The 19,485-nt window shown below is 41.7% G+C and overlaps 1 protein-coding gene across 3 annotated transcripts in view; it reads right to left on the reverse strand.

Moving 5' to 3' along the window:
• The window catches only part of LOC126108555 (uncharacterized), a 210,108-nt gene that overhangs the window by 166,404 nt on the left and 24,219 nt on the right, over positions 1-19,485 (reverse strand). For all 3 annotated transcript variants that reach the window (XM_049913843.1, XM_049913841.1, XM_049913842.1), the window contains exon 4: positions 14,229-14,321. In XM_049913843.1, coding sequence (XP_049769800.1) covers positions 14,229-14,321 — 93 coding nt within the window. The remainder of the gene's footprint in view (positions 1-14,228; positions 14,322-19,485) is intronic.

The following is a 19,485-nucleotide window of genomic DNA, read 5'->3' on the forward strand; positions in this document are numbered from 1 at the left end:
CTTCATCCCCCTTGGCTAAAAAATGTGAAGAAAACTTGTTCTGCATACAAATATGTGCAAATTATATTCCATTGGGACCAGACACTAAAGAAGACAATGTAAATTAGAAGGAAAATGTTTACTAAAAATGTTCAATAACACTAAATTATGTTACTGTGAAGTATTACTGCATGTGATGATGCAAATCTAAGTTATTGTGACATAGAAGGCTTCATAAACACTAACAATTTCATGCAATGTGTCAAATTTTTATTCTTCCTGCAGAATATTTTGTTGTAGCACACTAATAAATTTTTTATTCCCTGTTTTGAAGCGAAAAAGAGCATTTTGTTTGAATACACTTTTTCTAAAATTTTCAACTTTTTCTATTGAACTGAGGCTGTCTGTCAAGTTTGGAGCAGTCAATTGATCATCTGGTGAACTGGGCCTGAAGAATCAGGTTGTTCAATGTTCAACTCTTGCTCATGCATTTCTATAAGCTCATCAACTGTCAGCTCCCAATTGTGTGAATCAAAAAATTCTTGAACGTCATAACCCATCCACATCTGAATGTAATCAGCCAGTAAAATTTACTTCAATCACATTATCAATCTGATCAGGACCTGGTGCTGATTACCCCTGCATTTAAGAAGTGAAAATAAATGGACACAGTTTTTCTAGATGCCATTTAAAGCTTTTTGTGAAACTTCATTCTGAAATTGTTCAATAATTCTCACAGCAACTAAAACATTGATTTGCTTCCGAAAGTCTCTAATAGAGAGCTTGTTTTGTCCCATAGCTTCGCGCAGATGCACAAATGATCATCTCGTGTAATAAGCTTTAATGTTTTAATAACTCCTTGGTCCACCTGTTGAAGCAAGCTGGCTCTATTCAGTGGCAAAAATACTACTTTGACATATCGATGAAAATTAATCATAGAAACATGAAAAGGACCTGGTACGCTGTCGATTAACAGAATCACTTTAAATAGGATTTGTTGTAATTGGCAATAATATCTGTCTTGAGGTGTGAAGTAATGACCAAATGAGTCCTTTAAAAAGACGGAAGCTGCCCCAAGCTTCAGCATTTACCTTCCAAATCACAGGCAACACAGCTTTAGACAGACTTGTTTAAAGTTCTTTGATTTCCTGAGCAATGAACTGAGAGGGGTTTTAATTTACAATCATCAGCTACATTCAAACCAACCATCACTTTCAATTTACCTTTGGCAGCTTTACAACCAGGAAGGATTCTCGCTTCATGCCCAATAAAGCTCTTTTAGGCACCTTCTTCCAGCAGAGACCAGTTTCATCTGTATTTACTATTAGAGATGGGCAAACTCGTTCATCCTTGGGAACTATTTCACTGGTGATCACTCTTATTTGGGAACCATTCACTGTTACTTGTTCATCATTCATTTGTGCTTGGTATATGGTTCCTATGGAAAATGGAAAATTAGTAGCATAGGGACTGAAGATGGGAGGTGCCAAGAGGGGCACTTTCCTCTCCCCTGGAGTACAGAGTTTTTATTCATAACAGAATTCTCACACACTTGTAATTTTCGTGATTCTGCAAAACCTCTCATTTAGCCAACTGTAGTATTATGTGGCTGATCGCTATGAAATAATATAAGGTGGCACACAAAAACCGGCCCCGAGTACAGATTGCTCACCAATTACGCACGATTTGTTGACCGCTATGTGCAGAATAGATAAACATGTAATAATTAGGCAGTGAAGAAATGACAAATAAGCTAATGCAAACAACAACTTTGAAACAATAGATGACAATTGGTGGCCAACAATGAGCAGTCTTGTACTCGGGCTGATATTTCGTGCGCCACCCTGTACCACTGAAATAATGTTGTACAAGTCATCATATTCTCTTTACACAATGTGACACTAGACACTCGATTATGGAGTGTGGGCTTCATTCAGTTGTAAGTTGGTCTGCCTCCCATAACAATGAACATGCTCTTTTACCTTGGATCAAAAAAATGCAAAACATGCCCACTTGTGTGTGCCATGCCGACTTCCTTTGCATGTATAACAACTAAAAAATCTTGGCTTTTTACAAGTATTTCTTCTGCTGTTTATCGAAATCGTGAAGTAAGTTGATATGCTGTTTTGTTACCTGAAAAGATGTACGTCTTCCATACCATTCCATAATTTTTATGTAATTTATGTAATTATAAAATACATTTTAATTACCAGTCTTGGACGCTGAATAGAATACAAAAAGAACCAGAAGTTCAGAGCTCAAAAAAGGTTTGAAACAGATCCAGAATTGGCATGCGTAGCGAACCAAACGAACAACTCGATACTGAACTATGAGCAGTCGGCAGTGGAACTGCAACGAGTGGCCACGTGAAGGAGGACAAGTCCACCCGAATGAGACCGAGACAGACGGGAATGGGATCGAGGCTGAAAGGAGACCGGCTGACGTGCCGTTGCGGGAACAAGACCAACCATTTCCCATTCCCAGGAACTATAAGTAGAAAGTAGACCGAAGTGAACTATGAAAGACCATTCCTTAGAATTTGTTCCTCGCTCATTCCTTTAATTTTGATGAACTATTCCTTTGTACCCGTTAGTTCGCAAATGACCCATCTATATTTACGATGATTTTGCTGCTATAGCCACCTTCTATCCCCAGTCTCTCTGGACAGAGTGACACAGTCTCTTTATCAGCACTTACTGCATCTCCACTTTCAAGCAGTAGTTTAGGGAAAGGGGTACAATTTAGAAAAGTCACTCAGAACATCGGGTCAGGGAATACTTACTTTCCCAGACCTAGGATTCTGGATTACTTTTCTAAACTGTGCCCCTTTGCCTAATCCTCTCTAGTCCTTTTCCTTCAACACTCATCCTTCCCCTTCAACTCTTCTAATAGATGGAGCCACTGGCTTTGAAAGCCTTTGAAAGTTAAATCCGTGTGTGTGTGTGTGTGTGTGTGTGTGTGTGTGTGTGTGTGTGTGTGTGTGTGTTTTCCCCTGCAGCCACTTGGTGAGTAGATTTTATTATCTGTCAATTTACATTATACTGGTGTATCCTGTGACATAATCATTTCACAATGAAGGCCTACTCAAAAGCAGATTCATTAAACAAAATTCTAGCCATTCAATTTGTTCTTGATCTTGTACTGGTAACAGAGAACAGTGTGAACACAACCAACTGTGATGTGCATGCCTTAGTATTAGCATATGAAAATATTTGGAACACGCGTGAATGTTTTCCTGAACAACTGCTGTACACTATGTTTAAAAATGCCCCATATATTACTCACCACTCATAAGCATGGAAATCAAACATTTCTTCAAAGATATGAGCAGCTTCGTTTACAAACTTGCTAGTCACACTGTATGCATGAAATTATTTGTAATTACATGTTCTTAATTGTTTATGCCTCATTTCCACATAAATAACTATACATGTTTTTGCTGTTTACTGACCTCATTTAAGCGTCAACTCATAAATTTAGCAATTTTTGAGCCACACAATTCTTTTGGTGTTGGCTGCTTTATATGACAATCGCCACTTGACTATGTTGTTACAATGTGCTCGTTTTGCTTGTCTCTACGTGATGATGTTTGGGACCCTTTCTGTTCATGTTCTATATTAATGACCTTGCAGACAATATTAATAGGAGCCTTAGACTTCCCGCAGATGACACAGTTATCTACAATGAAGTACTGTGTCAAAAAGGCTGCACAAATATTCTGTCAGATCTTCACAAGGTTTCAAAGTGGTGCAGTGACTCACAACCTAGTTTAGATGTCCAGATATGTAAACTTTTGCACTTCATGTAACAAGAACGTAGTGTCGTATGACTATTATTTTCTACTTCCTTTGCCAGAAAAGTCGCAAACAGGAATTCTGAATGACCGGTGAGACACGAACTTGGGAATAAAAAATCAGTACGGGGCCTTACATACTCCTACTCATGAAGCCTGAGGAGGATGTGATGGCGCCGAGCTGTGTCGTAGCCTTTTATGATAGAAGAAAACCACAACAAGAGGACAGCACTGGTAAAAAGGCCTGCTGAACTGCAGTTTTCAATTAATGCAGATGATCGATCAGAGATCGTCCCTCCTGAAAGCCACACCAGTAATGAGATAAAAATGTGACGAGATTAGAGGACCCAACTGAGCAAATTGGCCACCATCCATTCTAGTAACTTGGAGGAGACACTGGTCAGACTGACTGGCCGGAAACTAATAAGGGACGGCAGATCCTTGTCGGGCTTACGGACTAGACCCACAACAGTGTCTCTTTACTGAGAGGGGAAAATGCCTTGGAGCCAAATACAGTTACCGTTTAATTGAATCTAAGCAGCACTTTAATCTAAGCTGCACCTGAAAAATGAGACTCTAAATCAAGGAAAAAAATTTTCACGAATCTAAGCCTCACCTGAAATTTGAGACTCAAAATTCAAGGGGAGAGAAAAATTTTAGACTGCAACTTCAAATCGAAACAAAGTTGGTCCATTGTAACATGAGACACAATTTAGGATGAATGGATGAAGATACAGCTACAGTAGTTTGGTTCGAGTTGTAAGCTTAGCAGTTAAGCTTTACCAGGTAGCCATTGCTCTGCGTCAGGCACTCCGTCCGTATTTATACGGGTACCCTTCCTTTTTCACGTGCTTCGTCTGGTTCAAATCAATCGCTTACTTTGCTTTGATCTGATAAGTGCCATTCTCTTTGTTATATGTGTTTACGTCACTCTAAGCTGAAAATTCATTACTGTACTATGTGATGCACTGTTTGTCACATTCAGATAATTAGTGTTTATGACCTGTCGCCGCTCACGGCATGGCTTCCTTTTGTGCGTGCTACCGCCGCAATCCAGCTGCAGCTAGCCTTAAAATTTTTGATTTTTTGCTCTCTAGCAGTTTCATGCACCTTAATTTTTAAAATTTCGGCAGTCACAGGCAGGAATTTCTGACGCTGTTCCTTAACAAATTCATTTAAAATCACTTCTAGTGTATGATATCGGCCACACATTGGCCCACTAAATGCTTTCCTGCTACTTGAACATTCAAATAATTTGTCTCTCTGCAGCCACCATCGCCTGACATTTCTCTCATCAATCCAGTATCGCAGACCTGCAGCAAGATTACCGTATTTACTCGAATCTAAGCCGCACTTTTTTCCGGTTTTTTGTAATCCAAAAACCGACTGCGACTTAGAATCGAGTGCAAAGCAAGCGGAAGTTCTGAAAAATGTTGGTGGGTGCCACCACAACTAACTTTTGCCGACGAATGTATGTAGCGCTACACAAGCATGCTTTGCAGGCACAAAGATAAATACTGGTGCCAAAACCTCTGCATCAGTAAATAAATTAAAAAAAAAAAAGGCGGAAGACGAGCTTTTTTTTCTCCGCCCCAAATTTCGACCACTGCATTTTCATACATTGTCCAACGAAGTAAATACAAATTCCGCATTGTTCATCTTCGAATGTAGCAGCTTTTCAATGTACTACAAAAGTCCGACTGGCAAGACTGTTTGCGATGTTTGTCAGTAGGGCCAACTCTACGTTCTGAATTTTTTCCTACCTGTGAGAAGAGATGGTTGCTAATAGGAACTTTTATGAACTGTGAATCACACGCAGTATTCTCTTCACCATAAGAATAATACGGATATAAACATTTTGCCATGTATTGTTTTGTGTTTGCTGCTGTCTCATTTAAATCATGCCTGCCTAACAAACTACGAAACTAGAGTGAGACAACAGCAAACGCGGAAGAATATACATATCATGTCATGTTTATATTCGTATTATTCTTATGCCTAATAGCGATACAGTCAGAAATGAAGCAAGGAAATTGACTACATTTTTAAATCTAAGATGGCTCTAATTTCTGTGCAGAATGTTATGTACTAAAGAGGCGACTGCAATGATTTTCAAACGGAGAAAAATTTTCGCTCAACTCTCGTTCAGAATTCTATCATACGCAGTATATTATTTGGTTCTTGTTGATCAGTATCAAAGAAAGCAGCAATGTAAGTAACAACAAAATAGCAGTTTCTTGCCATTGTTTCGCTAATGACACGATTCCTTTTTTTTTTTTAAGCGGCGGTAGCGCGCACAAAAACAAGTCATGCCGCAAGCGGCAACAGGCCGTAAACACTCACTATCAGAATGCGACAAACAGTGCATGACACAGTACAGTAATGCATTTTCAGCTTAGAGTGACGTAAACACCTATAACAAAGAGAACGGTGGTTATCAGATCAAAGAAAAATAAGCAATCAATTCAAACCAGACGAAGCATGTGAAAAAGGAAGGGTACCCGTGTAAATACGGACGAAGCGCCTGACGCATAGCAATGGTTACCTGGTAAAGCTTAACTGCTAAGCTTACGACTCGAACCAAACTACTGTAGCTGTATCGTCATTCATTCGACCCAAATTTTGTCTCCTATTACAATGGAGCAACTTTGTTTCGATGTGGAGGTGTGGTCTAAAACTTTTCTCTCCCCTTGAATTTCGAGTCTCAAATTTTGGGTGCGGCTTAGATTCGAGAAATTTTTTTTTCCTTGATTTCGAGTCTCATTTTTCAGGTGCGGCTTAGATTCGAGTGCGGTTTAGATTCGAGTAAATACGGTAGAACTTTGTTCCGCAAACTGAATTTGGCACTATAATGAAAGTGCTTCATTATGGTTCACTAACACCAACAAGCACTTCACAAACTTCCACAAAGGAACAGGTGCCACTACGTGAAATCTTAATGAGCCCCAGCGTATCAACTCGTGCAACAATCGTAAAGCCTTGTACATTGTTGGTATTTTTATGTAAAGAAATTTATTATCGTTGCTGCGAATATTTGAAAGGCTGCTACATTCGAAGACGCACAATATGTAATTTCTTCATTGGATAATGTATGAAAATGCAGTTTTCAAAACTCTGGGCGGAGAAAAAAAGCTCATCTTCTCCTTTTTTTTTAAATTTATTTATTGACGCAGAGGTTTTGGCGCCAGTATTTATCTTTGTGTCTGCAAAGCATGCCTGTGTAGAGCTACATATATTCGACGGCAGAAGTTAGTTGTGGCGGTTCCTACCAACATTTTTCAGAACTCCCGCTTACTTTGTACTCTTTTCTAAGCAGCAGGTGGTTTTTTGGATTACAAAAACCGGAAAGAAGTGCGGCTTAGATTCGAGTAAATAAGGTAAGCACCTGCAGAAGATTTCGGCACTGTTGAAGCAATTGGTTATGGATGGGATCAGGCCCAGGAGCTGAATCATGAGAAGAAGAGGGGACCAGAAGAAGCCTGAAGAAGAAGGGACCAGAATAAGCTTACATTCAGTATAGTATGCATTGTAGGATTCCACTTGACAAGGTACCAAACATGTGTGGAAAGCTTCAGCCCGCTGTTTTTGAAGGAGGAAGGCAGTTGGATACTAGGTTGATGTCGATGCCATCGCAAAATGGATCACAGAGTGTTCTGCAAGAACTAATGGATATGTACGTAGGCCATATGGGAGGGCAAGGTCCAAATCAATGCCTGCCTTGGGAGATGTGGAGTGTAGCCCACATCCGTGATGACGGGACAGAAGAACGAAGAGAGGAGACAAAGCATTCCCAACACATCTGCTTGCTCTGTTTGATTAATTAACGGGCTTCAGTCTGAAGACATTTAAACGCAATTAGACCGGCAGAGGACAGGTACCGCTCGAGATGCTGCAAGGCGCGACAATTGAAGATAGTGGTGGCAATGGCGTTGTTCCACCCCAGAACTGGCAACAGTGAATGGGCACAGTCAAGTGGGGAACAGCAAAGCCAGTAGCCCGGATTGCCTTATCAGATAGATTATGGACGACGTCATCAATAATACCTGACAAAGATGATGATAACATGACTCTGAAGGTATACAGAGGCCAATCAAGCATGAATGAACGCCCTGTGGGGTTACCCGGTCATCAGGAGGCAGAAAGGGAACAAGAGAATCAACAGACCACTACCACAGGGGTCATCATGTGGCAACCAGTGCAAGGAAAGGGGAAGGGAAGGAAAGTAAACTGAAGATCAGTGGCAAAGAAAGTGCCGTATGCAGCTCTAAAATGAGTAAAGAACCATCATTAAGAAGGCATTGATTTTTTTTTAAGTAATTGGTCATGAGGAGCCCCGACTTGGGGAGGGAGGGGAGGGGGAGGGGAGGGGAGGGGGGGGACGACGACACTGAAGCACTGTTCTGTTCTTCAACAAAGGGCAATGAGCACTAAAACCCCCAAGAAGAAGGATGGGAGGGAGGGAGGGAGGGAGAGAGAATTACTGAAGTAGGACAGTTAGGGCAGCAGGTGTAGGTGGCCAGCCAGAGGGAAATAGAGATTGCAAACCTCGACTGCAGAGTCCAAGTGGACCCGGACGGCAACTGCTTCTAATGGGGTACGAAGGTGGATACATGTACTGACAATATCTGTACAGACACCACTGGAAGCCTTCAAAGGGCTGACCTGGTTCCAACAAAGCACGGAGCCAATGAAGCGTTGGTGACGGAGCATTAGTAAAATGAGATTCCTGCAGAACGACACAAGCTACCAACTAAAACACAGTAAGGGATTATAACTTTGGGATGCAACGGTAGTATCCATTTCAGTTCCATTGCATAAACACGGAGCAGATATCCAAATGGGAGGCGAATGGGCTTGAGAGAACCATGCTGCTGGGCCACCATCCATCACAAATGAGGACATGGTGACAGCCATAAATAAGAGGTCAGGCCCATGTTGTGAAGAGGGACATGCCCTTCCATGGGCATCAGTTGAGCCTTCTCTCTCTCTCTCTCTCTCTCTCTCTCTCTCTCTCTCTCTCTCCCCCCCCCCCCCCCCCCCCCCCCCCCCCCCCCGCCCCACACACACACACACACACACACACACACACACAGTCTCTGGCAGCTATGAGACAATCCTTTTTATTGTGCCTAGCAGCGACTCAGCATCACCGCCATATGATGAGTAGCAACTATCCTTTTCATAATACTGTTTTTAATCCAAACATGTTTAACCTACATGTTTAGGCACAGTTATACAAGTATTCACTGAACTGTACAACCCCATCTTGCTAAGTTGTTCATTAGTGGGAATATATTGCTGTTCTGTGACAGCATTTACTTTTAAATAAGGTGGATATTAAAGTCACCTAAAAGTGCTACTACAGAAGTCTACACATTATATTTGTAGTGAAGCAAATAATAGTTTCATTTACTTCCTCTGCAATGCACTGAAAATGCCTTAAATTATTATTATTATTATTTTTTTTTTTTTTGGCAGGAAACAAAGCTTTCAATTGCAAAATTTGAGTAATTTGTAATCACTTCTGTAAAATAAACAGAATTGAAGTAGCAACCGAGGAAGACTGGTAATCTCTTGAAGTAATATTGGGAATACAACTCTAATAAACTAACAAAGTTTCATATTTGGATTGGGGGGGGGGGGGGGGAAGGGGAGGTGTTAGGTGGGGGGAGGGGGAAGGCTGCACACTACCAGGCTTTCAGGCACGTTCACTGAAGTTCATGCCAAAATACCTGTCACTGTCTTGAAATTAATTTCCAATGGGTACTGTTAAGTTAAGTGTAGATTCCCAAACAGGATCTACCATATTTGATGACGCCTATCAAAGCAAACACGAAAGGTCACATTGCCCCAGACACACATTCACACAATGTGTTCTACAGTCACTTCAGAAAGGTGGTGTGAGGTACATGATTCTCCAGTTTACACAAGGGAGTAAATGAACATGTTTTTTGCCATTAATCTGCTAGAGTTTCCACAAACTTAGTATAAGTACAAATAAACATCAAGAAATTAGCAGGAAAGTCGCTACAGCGACAAAATGCAGCCAGTTTCCCTATTGTATTAGCTATCCGTTTTTTATCTGCTATTATTCCTTGATTAACATGAGAGCCGTCCACGAAGTACCCAACCAGCCATATAGATAGCGGTCGTTGTTTTAAACAAATGAATACAGTGGAAACTACCAACATTATAAAGCTCAAGTTTGAAGTTTAACAATGCTCTGTTGTTCAATATTTGTGCGGCAGCCTTCAATAGTGAATCCTCTCAGAAAATTTGGGAAAGTGGATGAACTTGTCATTGTTATGAGATAACACTACCTTCATTTGAAAGGTCTTAGTCTAACTAATATTAAAGCTGAGCTATTTTCTACTGGCGGCATCTGCTCCTTCATTTACTACAGTAAAATATTCGGTGGCAGAGTTTACACAAGGCCACACGAGTTGCCAAGACGAACAGTGCAGTGGTAATCGTGAAAGTGTTATGGAGATGATAGATAAACTCCAGTGGAATACTTTGCAGGAGAGATGCTCAGTATCTCGGTACGGGCTTTTGTTGAAGTTTCGAGACCATACCTTCACCGAGGAGTCAAGCAGTATATTGGTCATGAGGATAAAATCAGAGAGATTAGAGCCCACACAGAGACATACCGACAATCTTTCTTTCCACGAACAATATGAGACTGGAATAGAAGGGAGAACTCAAGTACCCTCCGCCACACACCGTCAGGTGGCTTGCAGAGTATGGATGTAGATGTAGACCAAATGAGGTGACCACACCAGAAATTGGGTAGAACAGCCACAAATGAAATTGCACAAACTACCAAATATCATATGCATTTCAAAAACTGCTGTATGTACATCACATACTGACTGAAAATTTGGACTTTAGAAATCTGTGCACAAATTGTGTGCCACGTCTACTCACAATGGAACAAAACTGCATCACCACGAACTCAGTCGAGTGTTTGGCAATGTTTTGCTGCAATAAAGCCAAATCTTTATGTCTATTCATAATTGATTATGAATGTGGGTTCATCACTTTGCATCTGGTACATAGGAAGACTCAAAACAGTGGACTGAAAATGGAGAATCAACTCCAAAGAAGACAAGCAGTTCCGTCAGCAGGTAAGTTCATGTAGTCATTTTTTTGAGATTCCTATAGGATAATTTGAATTGATTATCTTAAAAAAGTAAAAGCAATTACTTGTGAGTAATGTGTGAAGTTATTGCAGCATTTTAGTGATGAAATGAAGCAAAAATGGCCACATCTAGCAAAAAATAAAGTTTCTTTTCGTCAAGACACTGCACCAGTTGACACATACATTATCTTGATGGATAAAAACAATGAGTTAAAGTTTGAATTACTTCCTCATGCACCCTAGTCATAACATTTAGCCTCTTCTGTTTATTTTGTGTTTACAAACTTGATGGAATGACGTGGTGGTGAAAAATTTGCTAAAATTGAAGAGGTGGAGCCTGCAGCTGAAGGTTATTTTGCAGTGCTCGACAATTCTCACTATAAATGGGGTCCTGAGATATTGAACAGATTTGGAAAAAGGGTACCACACTGAAAATGGGCTATGTAGAGAAATAAGGTGTTTTTTCCCCAAAATGTTTGTGTTTTGTTTGTCAAGTACTTCTGGGAAGCCCTTATACACTGAGATGATGAAAGCCATGGGGTAGTGATAAGCATACGTACAGATGGTGGTAGTGTTGCGAACACTAGATATAAAACTGCAGTGTCTTTTGCACTCAGACAATTCACGTGAAAATGTTTCCAATGTGGTTATGGCTTCACAATGGGAATTAACATACTTTGAATGCAGAATGATAGTTGGAGTCAGACACACAGGCCATTCCATTTCAGAAATTGTTACAGAATTCAATATTCTGATTCCACAGCATCAGGGGTGTGCCGAGAATACCAAGTTTCAGGCATTGTCTCTCACCGTGGACAATGCAATGGTTGACGGCCTTAATTTAATGACCAAGAGCAGCAGTGTTTGCACAGAGTTGTCAGTGCTAACAGACAAGTAACACTGTTTGACATAATGTCAGAAATCAATGTGGGATGTATCACGAATGTGTCATTTATGACAGTGTGCCAAAATTAGGCACTGCAAAATACTAACACAAGTTCTTTACAGATGAATGGAAAAGCTGGTAGAAGCCAACCTCAGGGAAGATCAATTTGAATTCTGTAGAAATGTTGGAACACGTGAGGCAATAATGACCCTACGACTTATCTCAGAAGATAGATTAAGGAAAGGTAAACCTACATTTATAGCATTTGTAGACTTAGAGAAAGCTTATGACAATGTTGACTGGAATACTCTCTTTCAAATTCTAAAGGTGACAGGGGTAAAATACAGGGAGCGAAAGGCTATTTACAATTTGTACAGAAACCAGATGGCAGTTATAAGAGTCGAGGGACATGAAAGGGAAGCAGCGGTTGGGAAGGGAATGAGACAGGGTTGTAGCCTCTCCCCGATGTTATTCAATCTGTATATTGAGCAAGCAGTAAAGGAAACAAAGGAAAAGTTCGGAGTAGGTATTAAAATCCATGGAGAAGAAATAAAAACTTTGAGGTTCGCCGATGACATTGTAATTCTGTCGGAGACAGCAAAGGACTTGGAAGAGCAGTTGAATGGAATGGACAGTGTCTTGAGAGGAGTATATAAGATGAACATCAACAAAAGCAAAACGAGGATGATGGAATGTAGTCGAATTAAGTCGGGTGATGCTGAGGGAATTAGATTAGGAAATGAGACACTTGAAGTAGTAAATGTGTTTTGCTATTTGAGGAGCAAAATACCTGATGATGGTCGAAGTAGATAGGATATAAAATGTATACCGGCAATGGAAAGGAAAGCGTTTCTGAAGAAGGGAAATAAGTTAACATCAAGTATAGATTTAAGTGTCAGGAAGTCGTTTCTGAAAGTATCTGTGTGGAGTGTAGCCATGTATGGAAGTGAAACATGGTCGATAAATAGTTTAGACAAGAAGAGAATAGAAGCTTTTGAAATGTGGTGCTACAGAAGAATGCTGAAGATTAGATGGGTGGATCATATAACTAATGAAGTGGTACTGAACAGAAATGGGGAGAAGAGGAATTTATGGCACAGCTTGACAAGAAGAAAGGACTGGTTGGTAGGACATGGTCTGAGGCATCAAGGGATCACCAATTTAGTATTGGAGGGCAGCGTGGAGGGTAAAAATCGTAGAGGGAGGCTAAGAGATGAATACACTAAGCAGATTCAGAAGGATGTAGGCTGCAGTAGGTACTGGGAGATGAAGAAGCTTGCACAGGATAGAGTAGCATGGAGAGCTGCATCAAACCAGTCTGTGGACTGAAGACCACAACAATAACTAGCTATGACAGCTGATGACCAATGTGAGAGCCTTTGCTTACAGCTCAGCATTACCTGCAGTGCTTGTCGTGGGCTCATGACAGTAGCGGTCGGACCTTAAGGTGATTGTAAAGCTGAGGCTCGGTCAGTTGAGCTCCAATTTCAGTTGGGAAGAGCTGACGGTAGGATTCAAGTGTGCACAGAGCCCACGAAGCTATGGACTCACATTGTCAACAGACTCAGTGGTGGCTCCATAATCGTGTGGGCTAAGTTTACATGGAATGGACTGGACCATCCGGTCCAACTGAATTGAACATTGACTGAAAATGGTTATGGTTGCCTACTTGGAGACCAGTTGCAGCCATTCACGGGCTTTATGTTCCCAAACAACAATGTCATGTCACCAGGCAACAATTGTTCACGACTGGTTCGAAGAACATTCTTGACAATTCGAGTGAACGATTGGCCACCCACATTGCCCTACATGAATACCATCCAACATTTATGGGACATAATCGAGACGTCAGTTCACACACAATATCCTGAATCGGCAACACCTTCGCAATTATGGATAGCTATAGAAACATTGTGGTTCAATATTTCTGTAGGGGACTTCCAATCGCTTATCAAGTCCATGCCACATCGAACTGTTGCACTACACTGCGCAAAAGGAGGTCTCATGACTTATCACCTCAGTATATTTACAAGAGTACACTTGAGAGGCAACTGTCATGAAAAAAATTAAAGCCAATGTACAACGAGCACTGCTGTCATCTCTGCTACTTGTGGAGCTTTCAAACCTCCAAACAGATTTCCAAAAAATCTGAGGATCATGTGGTTAACAAGCAATATTTTTCATTTTCTTTCCACTCTGCAGGGATTCTGAAATGCAATAAATGCTTTTTACTGATGAGAATATTCCAAAAAGAAATTTACCAAATTTAGAAGCTGTGGCACAGAACAGACATTTACTATTTGCCCTTCTTTTTTTTCTTTCTTTCTTCTTTACTGCTGTGGAGGAACGAAGAATCATTTTAGCACGACTTTTCTAAAACCTAGTGGTCTACCTTGCAGTATAGTACATGGTACAGCAGAAGTACTTACAGTAGCCTCTGCTCTATCCTGTTCACCCTTTTCTTTCAGCTCTTCCTTAATCTTGCTGGCACATTCCAAAACAGCTGATGGGTCTCCGAGAACCTGAAAAAAGGGTGAAATAGAGGTATATTTGCAACATCTCTCAGCTTGAAGTCTGGTGGTCACTGGGTGGCAGAATGAACAGGGGGTAAAACAAGATGAAAAGAAATAAGATCATTAAAGTTATATCAGTGTGAACTGTTATATCAGTGTGCTTGTCAGTATGAATATTGCTTACATTATGGGTGGCAGGCATTGGCACAAGATGATGATGATGTTTGGTTTGTGGGGCGCTCAACTGCGTGGTTATCAGCGCCCGTACAATTACCCAATCTTTGCTCAGTCCAATTTCGCCACTTTCCTGGATGATGATGAAATGATGAGGACAACACAAACACCCAGTCATCTCGAGGCAGGTGAAAATCCCTGACCCAGGCATTGGCACGGTTGTATTATGTGTTGGACATTTCAGGATGGCGTACAACCTGCGTACCGCTCTGGGATTCCGAAGAGCAGACTATGAAAATGCTACCAGTAGTAGTCAACAAACCAAAGGTATGCAACATAACGCAGCTTCTTCTTTGACGGAGCACCGGACACGTCACGACGCTGCACAACATCACTTTGACACACACACACACACACACACACACACACACACACACACACACACACACACACACAGAGAGAGAGAGAGAGAGAGAGAGAGAGAGAGAGAGAGAGAGAGAAACATGCTCCCAGTCTTGTATGTGCCTATCCCTTACTTAATTTGCATTTATCACAAGTCTCTCACCCTGTGCAAAGTCACAACTGACAAGAAAAGAAATGCATTTGACTCCTGTATAGATGAAAAGTGAAAAAGCAGATCCAGAAAATTACAGACCCAGCCTTAATGTTAGTAAGATGCACAATTCTTGAAAATAGTCTAACTTCGAATATAATAAATTTCCTCGATACAGAAAAGCTTCTGTCCCCAAATCAGTACGGATTTAGAAAGCATTGCACTTGTAAACCTCAGTTTTCCTTTTCCCTACACGATACCCCACAAATTGCGGATAGAGGTCAACAGGTAGATTCAATATTCCTAATTTCCGGAAAGCACTTGGCACAGCACCCCAGTGCAGACTGTTAACACAGGTAGGAGCATAGGAATATATTACCAGATTTGTGAGTGCCTCAAAGACTTCTGAAGTCATAGAACCCAGTATGTTGTCCTCGATGGCGAGTGTTCTCAGAGACAAGAGTATCGGCAGGACTGCCCCTGGGAAGTGTGATAGGACAACTATTATTTTCTATTCCCTTTATATAGAAATAGTTGCCAACCCCAACTCTGAATGACATGTGTGACGGGAGCTTCTGAATAAAAATCAAAAGAGGGCCCCACTCGTGGATATGATGGCGGCAAGCTTTGTAATAGATCTTATTATGATTAAAAAAAATTGTGACAAGATGATGGGGGCTGGGAAAAGGCCTGCCGAACTGTGGTTTCCAATTGAAGCAGATGATCGATTGGAGACCATCCCTGATGAAAGCCACACCGGTAACGAGACAAAAGATCCCGAGATTCGAAGTCACGACTGAGCCGGTGAGCCGCCATCTGTTCTAGTAAATTGCAGGGAGCATTGGTCAGGGACGGAGTGGTCGGTCACAATCAAGGGACAGCGGATCCTCGTCAGGCTTATGGACTGGAACCAGAACAGTGTCTCTCCACTGAGAGGGGAAGACGCATTGGAGCCAAATATGGTTCAACACCTGGAGGTGGTTTTGGCACTGCAAAGGGCTGAGGTGTTGAAGCAATTGGTTACGGATGGATTCAGGGCCAGGAGCTGAATCGTGGAAAGAAGAGGAAACCAGAAGCAGCTCGCATTCAAAAAAAAAGTGTACGCTGGAGGATTCTGCTTGAAAAGAGGTAAAACAAATGCAGAAAGCTTCAGTCCGGAAGGCAGCTGGATACCAGGCCGACATCGATGCCATTGCAAAATGGGTCAAGGGTGTTCCACGAAAACTGATGGATCTGTACACAGGTGACCAGGAATGGCAAGGCACGGAATTTATGACTGCCACAGACAACCTTGGAGGGTGTGGTGTGTAGCACACACGAGTGATGAAGGGACAGAACAACCTAGAGAAGAGACAAAGTGTTCCCAACACACCCACTTGCTCTGTTTGATTAAGGGACGGGCTTTAGTGTGAAGACATTTAAACATAATAAGACCGGCAGAGGACAGGTGCCGCACGAGACGTTGCAAGGCATGACGACGATTGCGGATAGCGGTGGCAATGGTGGTGTTCCACCACAGAACTGGCAATGGTGAATGGGCCCGGTCAAGTGGGGAACAGCAATGCCGGCAGCCCGGATTGTCTAATCAGATAGATTATGGACGACGTCATCAATAAAACCTGACAAAGATGATAACGTGACTCGGAAGGTATACAGAGGCCATTCAAGCATGATTGAAAGCACAGTGGGGTTACCCGGTCATCAGGAGGCAGAAAAGGAACAAGAGAATCAACGGGCCACTACCACAGAGGTCATCATGTGGCAACCAGTGTAAGGATAAAACAAGGGAAGGAAAGTCAGCAAAAAAAAGTGCCGTATGCAGCACTTAAATGAGTAAAGAACCATCATTAAGAAGGCACTGATATTTTTTTTTTTTTTTTGCAAGAAATTGGTCACAAGGAGCCCCGACGCGAAAAAAAACAAAACACAGAAGCTCTGTTCAACAAAGGGTGATGGGCATTAAAATCCCCCAAGAAGAAGGATGGGAGGGAGGGAGAGGAAATTGCTGAAGTAGGGCAGTTAGGGCAGCAGGTGGCCTGCCAGAGGGAGATAGAGATTGCAAACCTCGACTGCAGAGTCCAAGTGAACCCGGACGGCAACTGCTTACAATGGGGTACGAAGGTGGATACATGTACTGACAATATCTGTACAGACACCACTGGAAGCCTTCAAAGGGCTGACCTGGTTCCAACAAAGCACGGAGCCAATGAAGCGTTGGTGACGGAGCATTAGTAAAATGAGATTCCTGCAGAACGACACAAGCTACCAACTAAAACACAGTAAAGGATTATAACTTTGGGACGCAACGGTAGTATCCATTTCAGTTCCATTGCATAAACACTGAGCAGATATGCAAATCGGAGGCGAATGGGCTTGAGAGAACCATGCTGCTGGGTCACCATCCATCACAAATGAGGACATGGTGACAGCCAGAAATAACAGGTCAGGCTCATGTTGTGAGGAGGGATGTGCACTTCCAAGGGCATCAGTTGAGCCTTGTCCTTGTCCTTGTCTCTCTCTCTCTCTCTCTCTCTCTCTCTCTCTCTCTCTCTCTCTCACTCTCACACACACAACCACACACACACACACAACCACACACACACACACACACACAACCACACACACACACACACAACCACACACACACACACACACACAACCACACACACACACACACAACCACACACACACACACACAACCACACACACACACACACAACCACACACACACACACAACCACACACACACACACAACCACACACACACACACACACACACAACCACACACACACACAACCACACACACACACAACCACACACACACACACACACAACCACACACACACACACACACAACCACACACACACACAACCACACACACACACAACCACACACACACAACCACAGTCTCTGGCAGCTATGCGACAGTCCTTTTTATTGTGCCTAGCAGCGACTCAGCATCACCGCCATATGATGAGTAGCAACTATCCTTTTCACAATACCGTATTTACTCGAATCTAGGCCACACTTTTTTTCTGGTTTTTGTAATCCAAAAAACCGCCTGCAGCTTAGAATCAAGTGCAAAGCGGAAGTTGTGAAAAATGTTGGTAGGTGCCACCACAACTAACTTCTGTCGTCACAGGCACAAAGATAAATACTAGCACCAAAACCTCTGTCAGTAAAAAAAAAAAAAAAGGTGGAAGACTAGCATTTTTTCTCCACCCTGAGTTTCGACCACTGCATTTTCATACATTATCCAACAAAGTAAATACAAATTCCCTATAGTTCATCTTCGAATGTAGCAGCGTTTCAATGCACTACAAAAATCTGATTGGCAAGACTGTTTAGGATGTTTGCCAATATGGCCAACTCTGCGTTCTGAATTTTTTCCTACCTGTGAGAAGAGATGGTTGCTAATAGGAACTTTTATGAATTGTGAATCACATGCAGTACTCTCTCCACCATAATAATAATATGAATATAAACATTTTGCCATGTATCCTTTCGTGTTTGCTGCTATCTCATTTAAATCCTGTCTGCCTAATAAACTACGAAACTAGAGTGAGACAACAGGACACGCGGAAGAATATACGTTCATGTCATGTTTATATTCGTATTATTCTTATGCCGAATAGTGATACAGTCAGAAATGAAGCACAGAAATTGATTAGATTTTTAAATCTAAGATGACTAATTTCTGTGCAGAATGTAATGTACAAAAGAGCCGTCTGCGAAGATTTTCAAACTGAGAAAAATTTTCGCTAAACTCTCGTTCAGAACATCTTCTATCATACGCAGTCTATTATTTTGTTCTTGTTGATCATTATCAAAGAAAGCAGCTGTGTAAGTAACAACAAATAGCAATCTCTTGCCATTGTTTTGCTAATGAGACGATTCCTCCCTTTTTTTTTCTAAGCGGCGGTAGCGCGCACAAAAGCAAGCCATGCCGCGAGTGGCGACAGCTCGTAAACACTCATAATGAGAAAGCGACAAACAATGCATGACACAGTACAGTAATGCATTTTCAGCTTAGAGTGATGTAAACACCTATAACAAAGAGAACGGCACTTATCAAATCAAAGCACAATAAGCAATCAATTCAAACCAGACGAAGCACGTGAAAAAGGGTACCCGTATAAATACGGACGGAGCGCCTGACGCAGAGGAATGGCTACCTGGTAAATCTTAACTGCCAAGCTTACGACTCGAACCAAACTACTGTAGCTGTATCGTCATTCATTCGACCTAAATTGTGTCTCATATCACAATGGACCAACTTTGTTTCGATTTGGAGGTGCGGCCTAAAACTTTTCTCTCTCCTTGAATTTCGAGTCTCAGATTTCAGGTGCGGCTTAGATTCGAGTGTGGCTTAAATTTGAGTAAATACGGTACTGTTTTTAATCAAACATGTTTAACCGACGTGTTTAGGCACAGTCATACAAGT

This window comes from Schistocerca cancellata, chromosome 11, assembly GCF_023864275.1.
Source record: "Schistocerca cancellata isolate TAMUIC-IGC-003103 chromosome 11, iqSchCanc2.1, whole genome shotgun sequence".
NCBI lineage: Eukaryota > Metazoa > Arthropoda > Insecta > Orthoptera > Acrididae > Schistocerca > Schistocerca cancellata.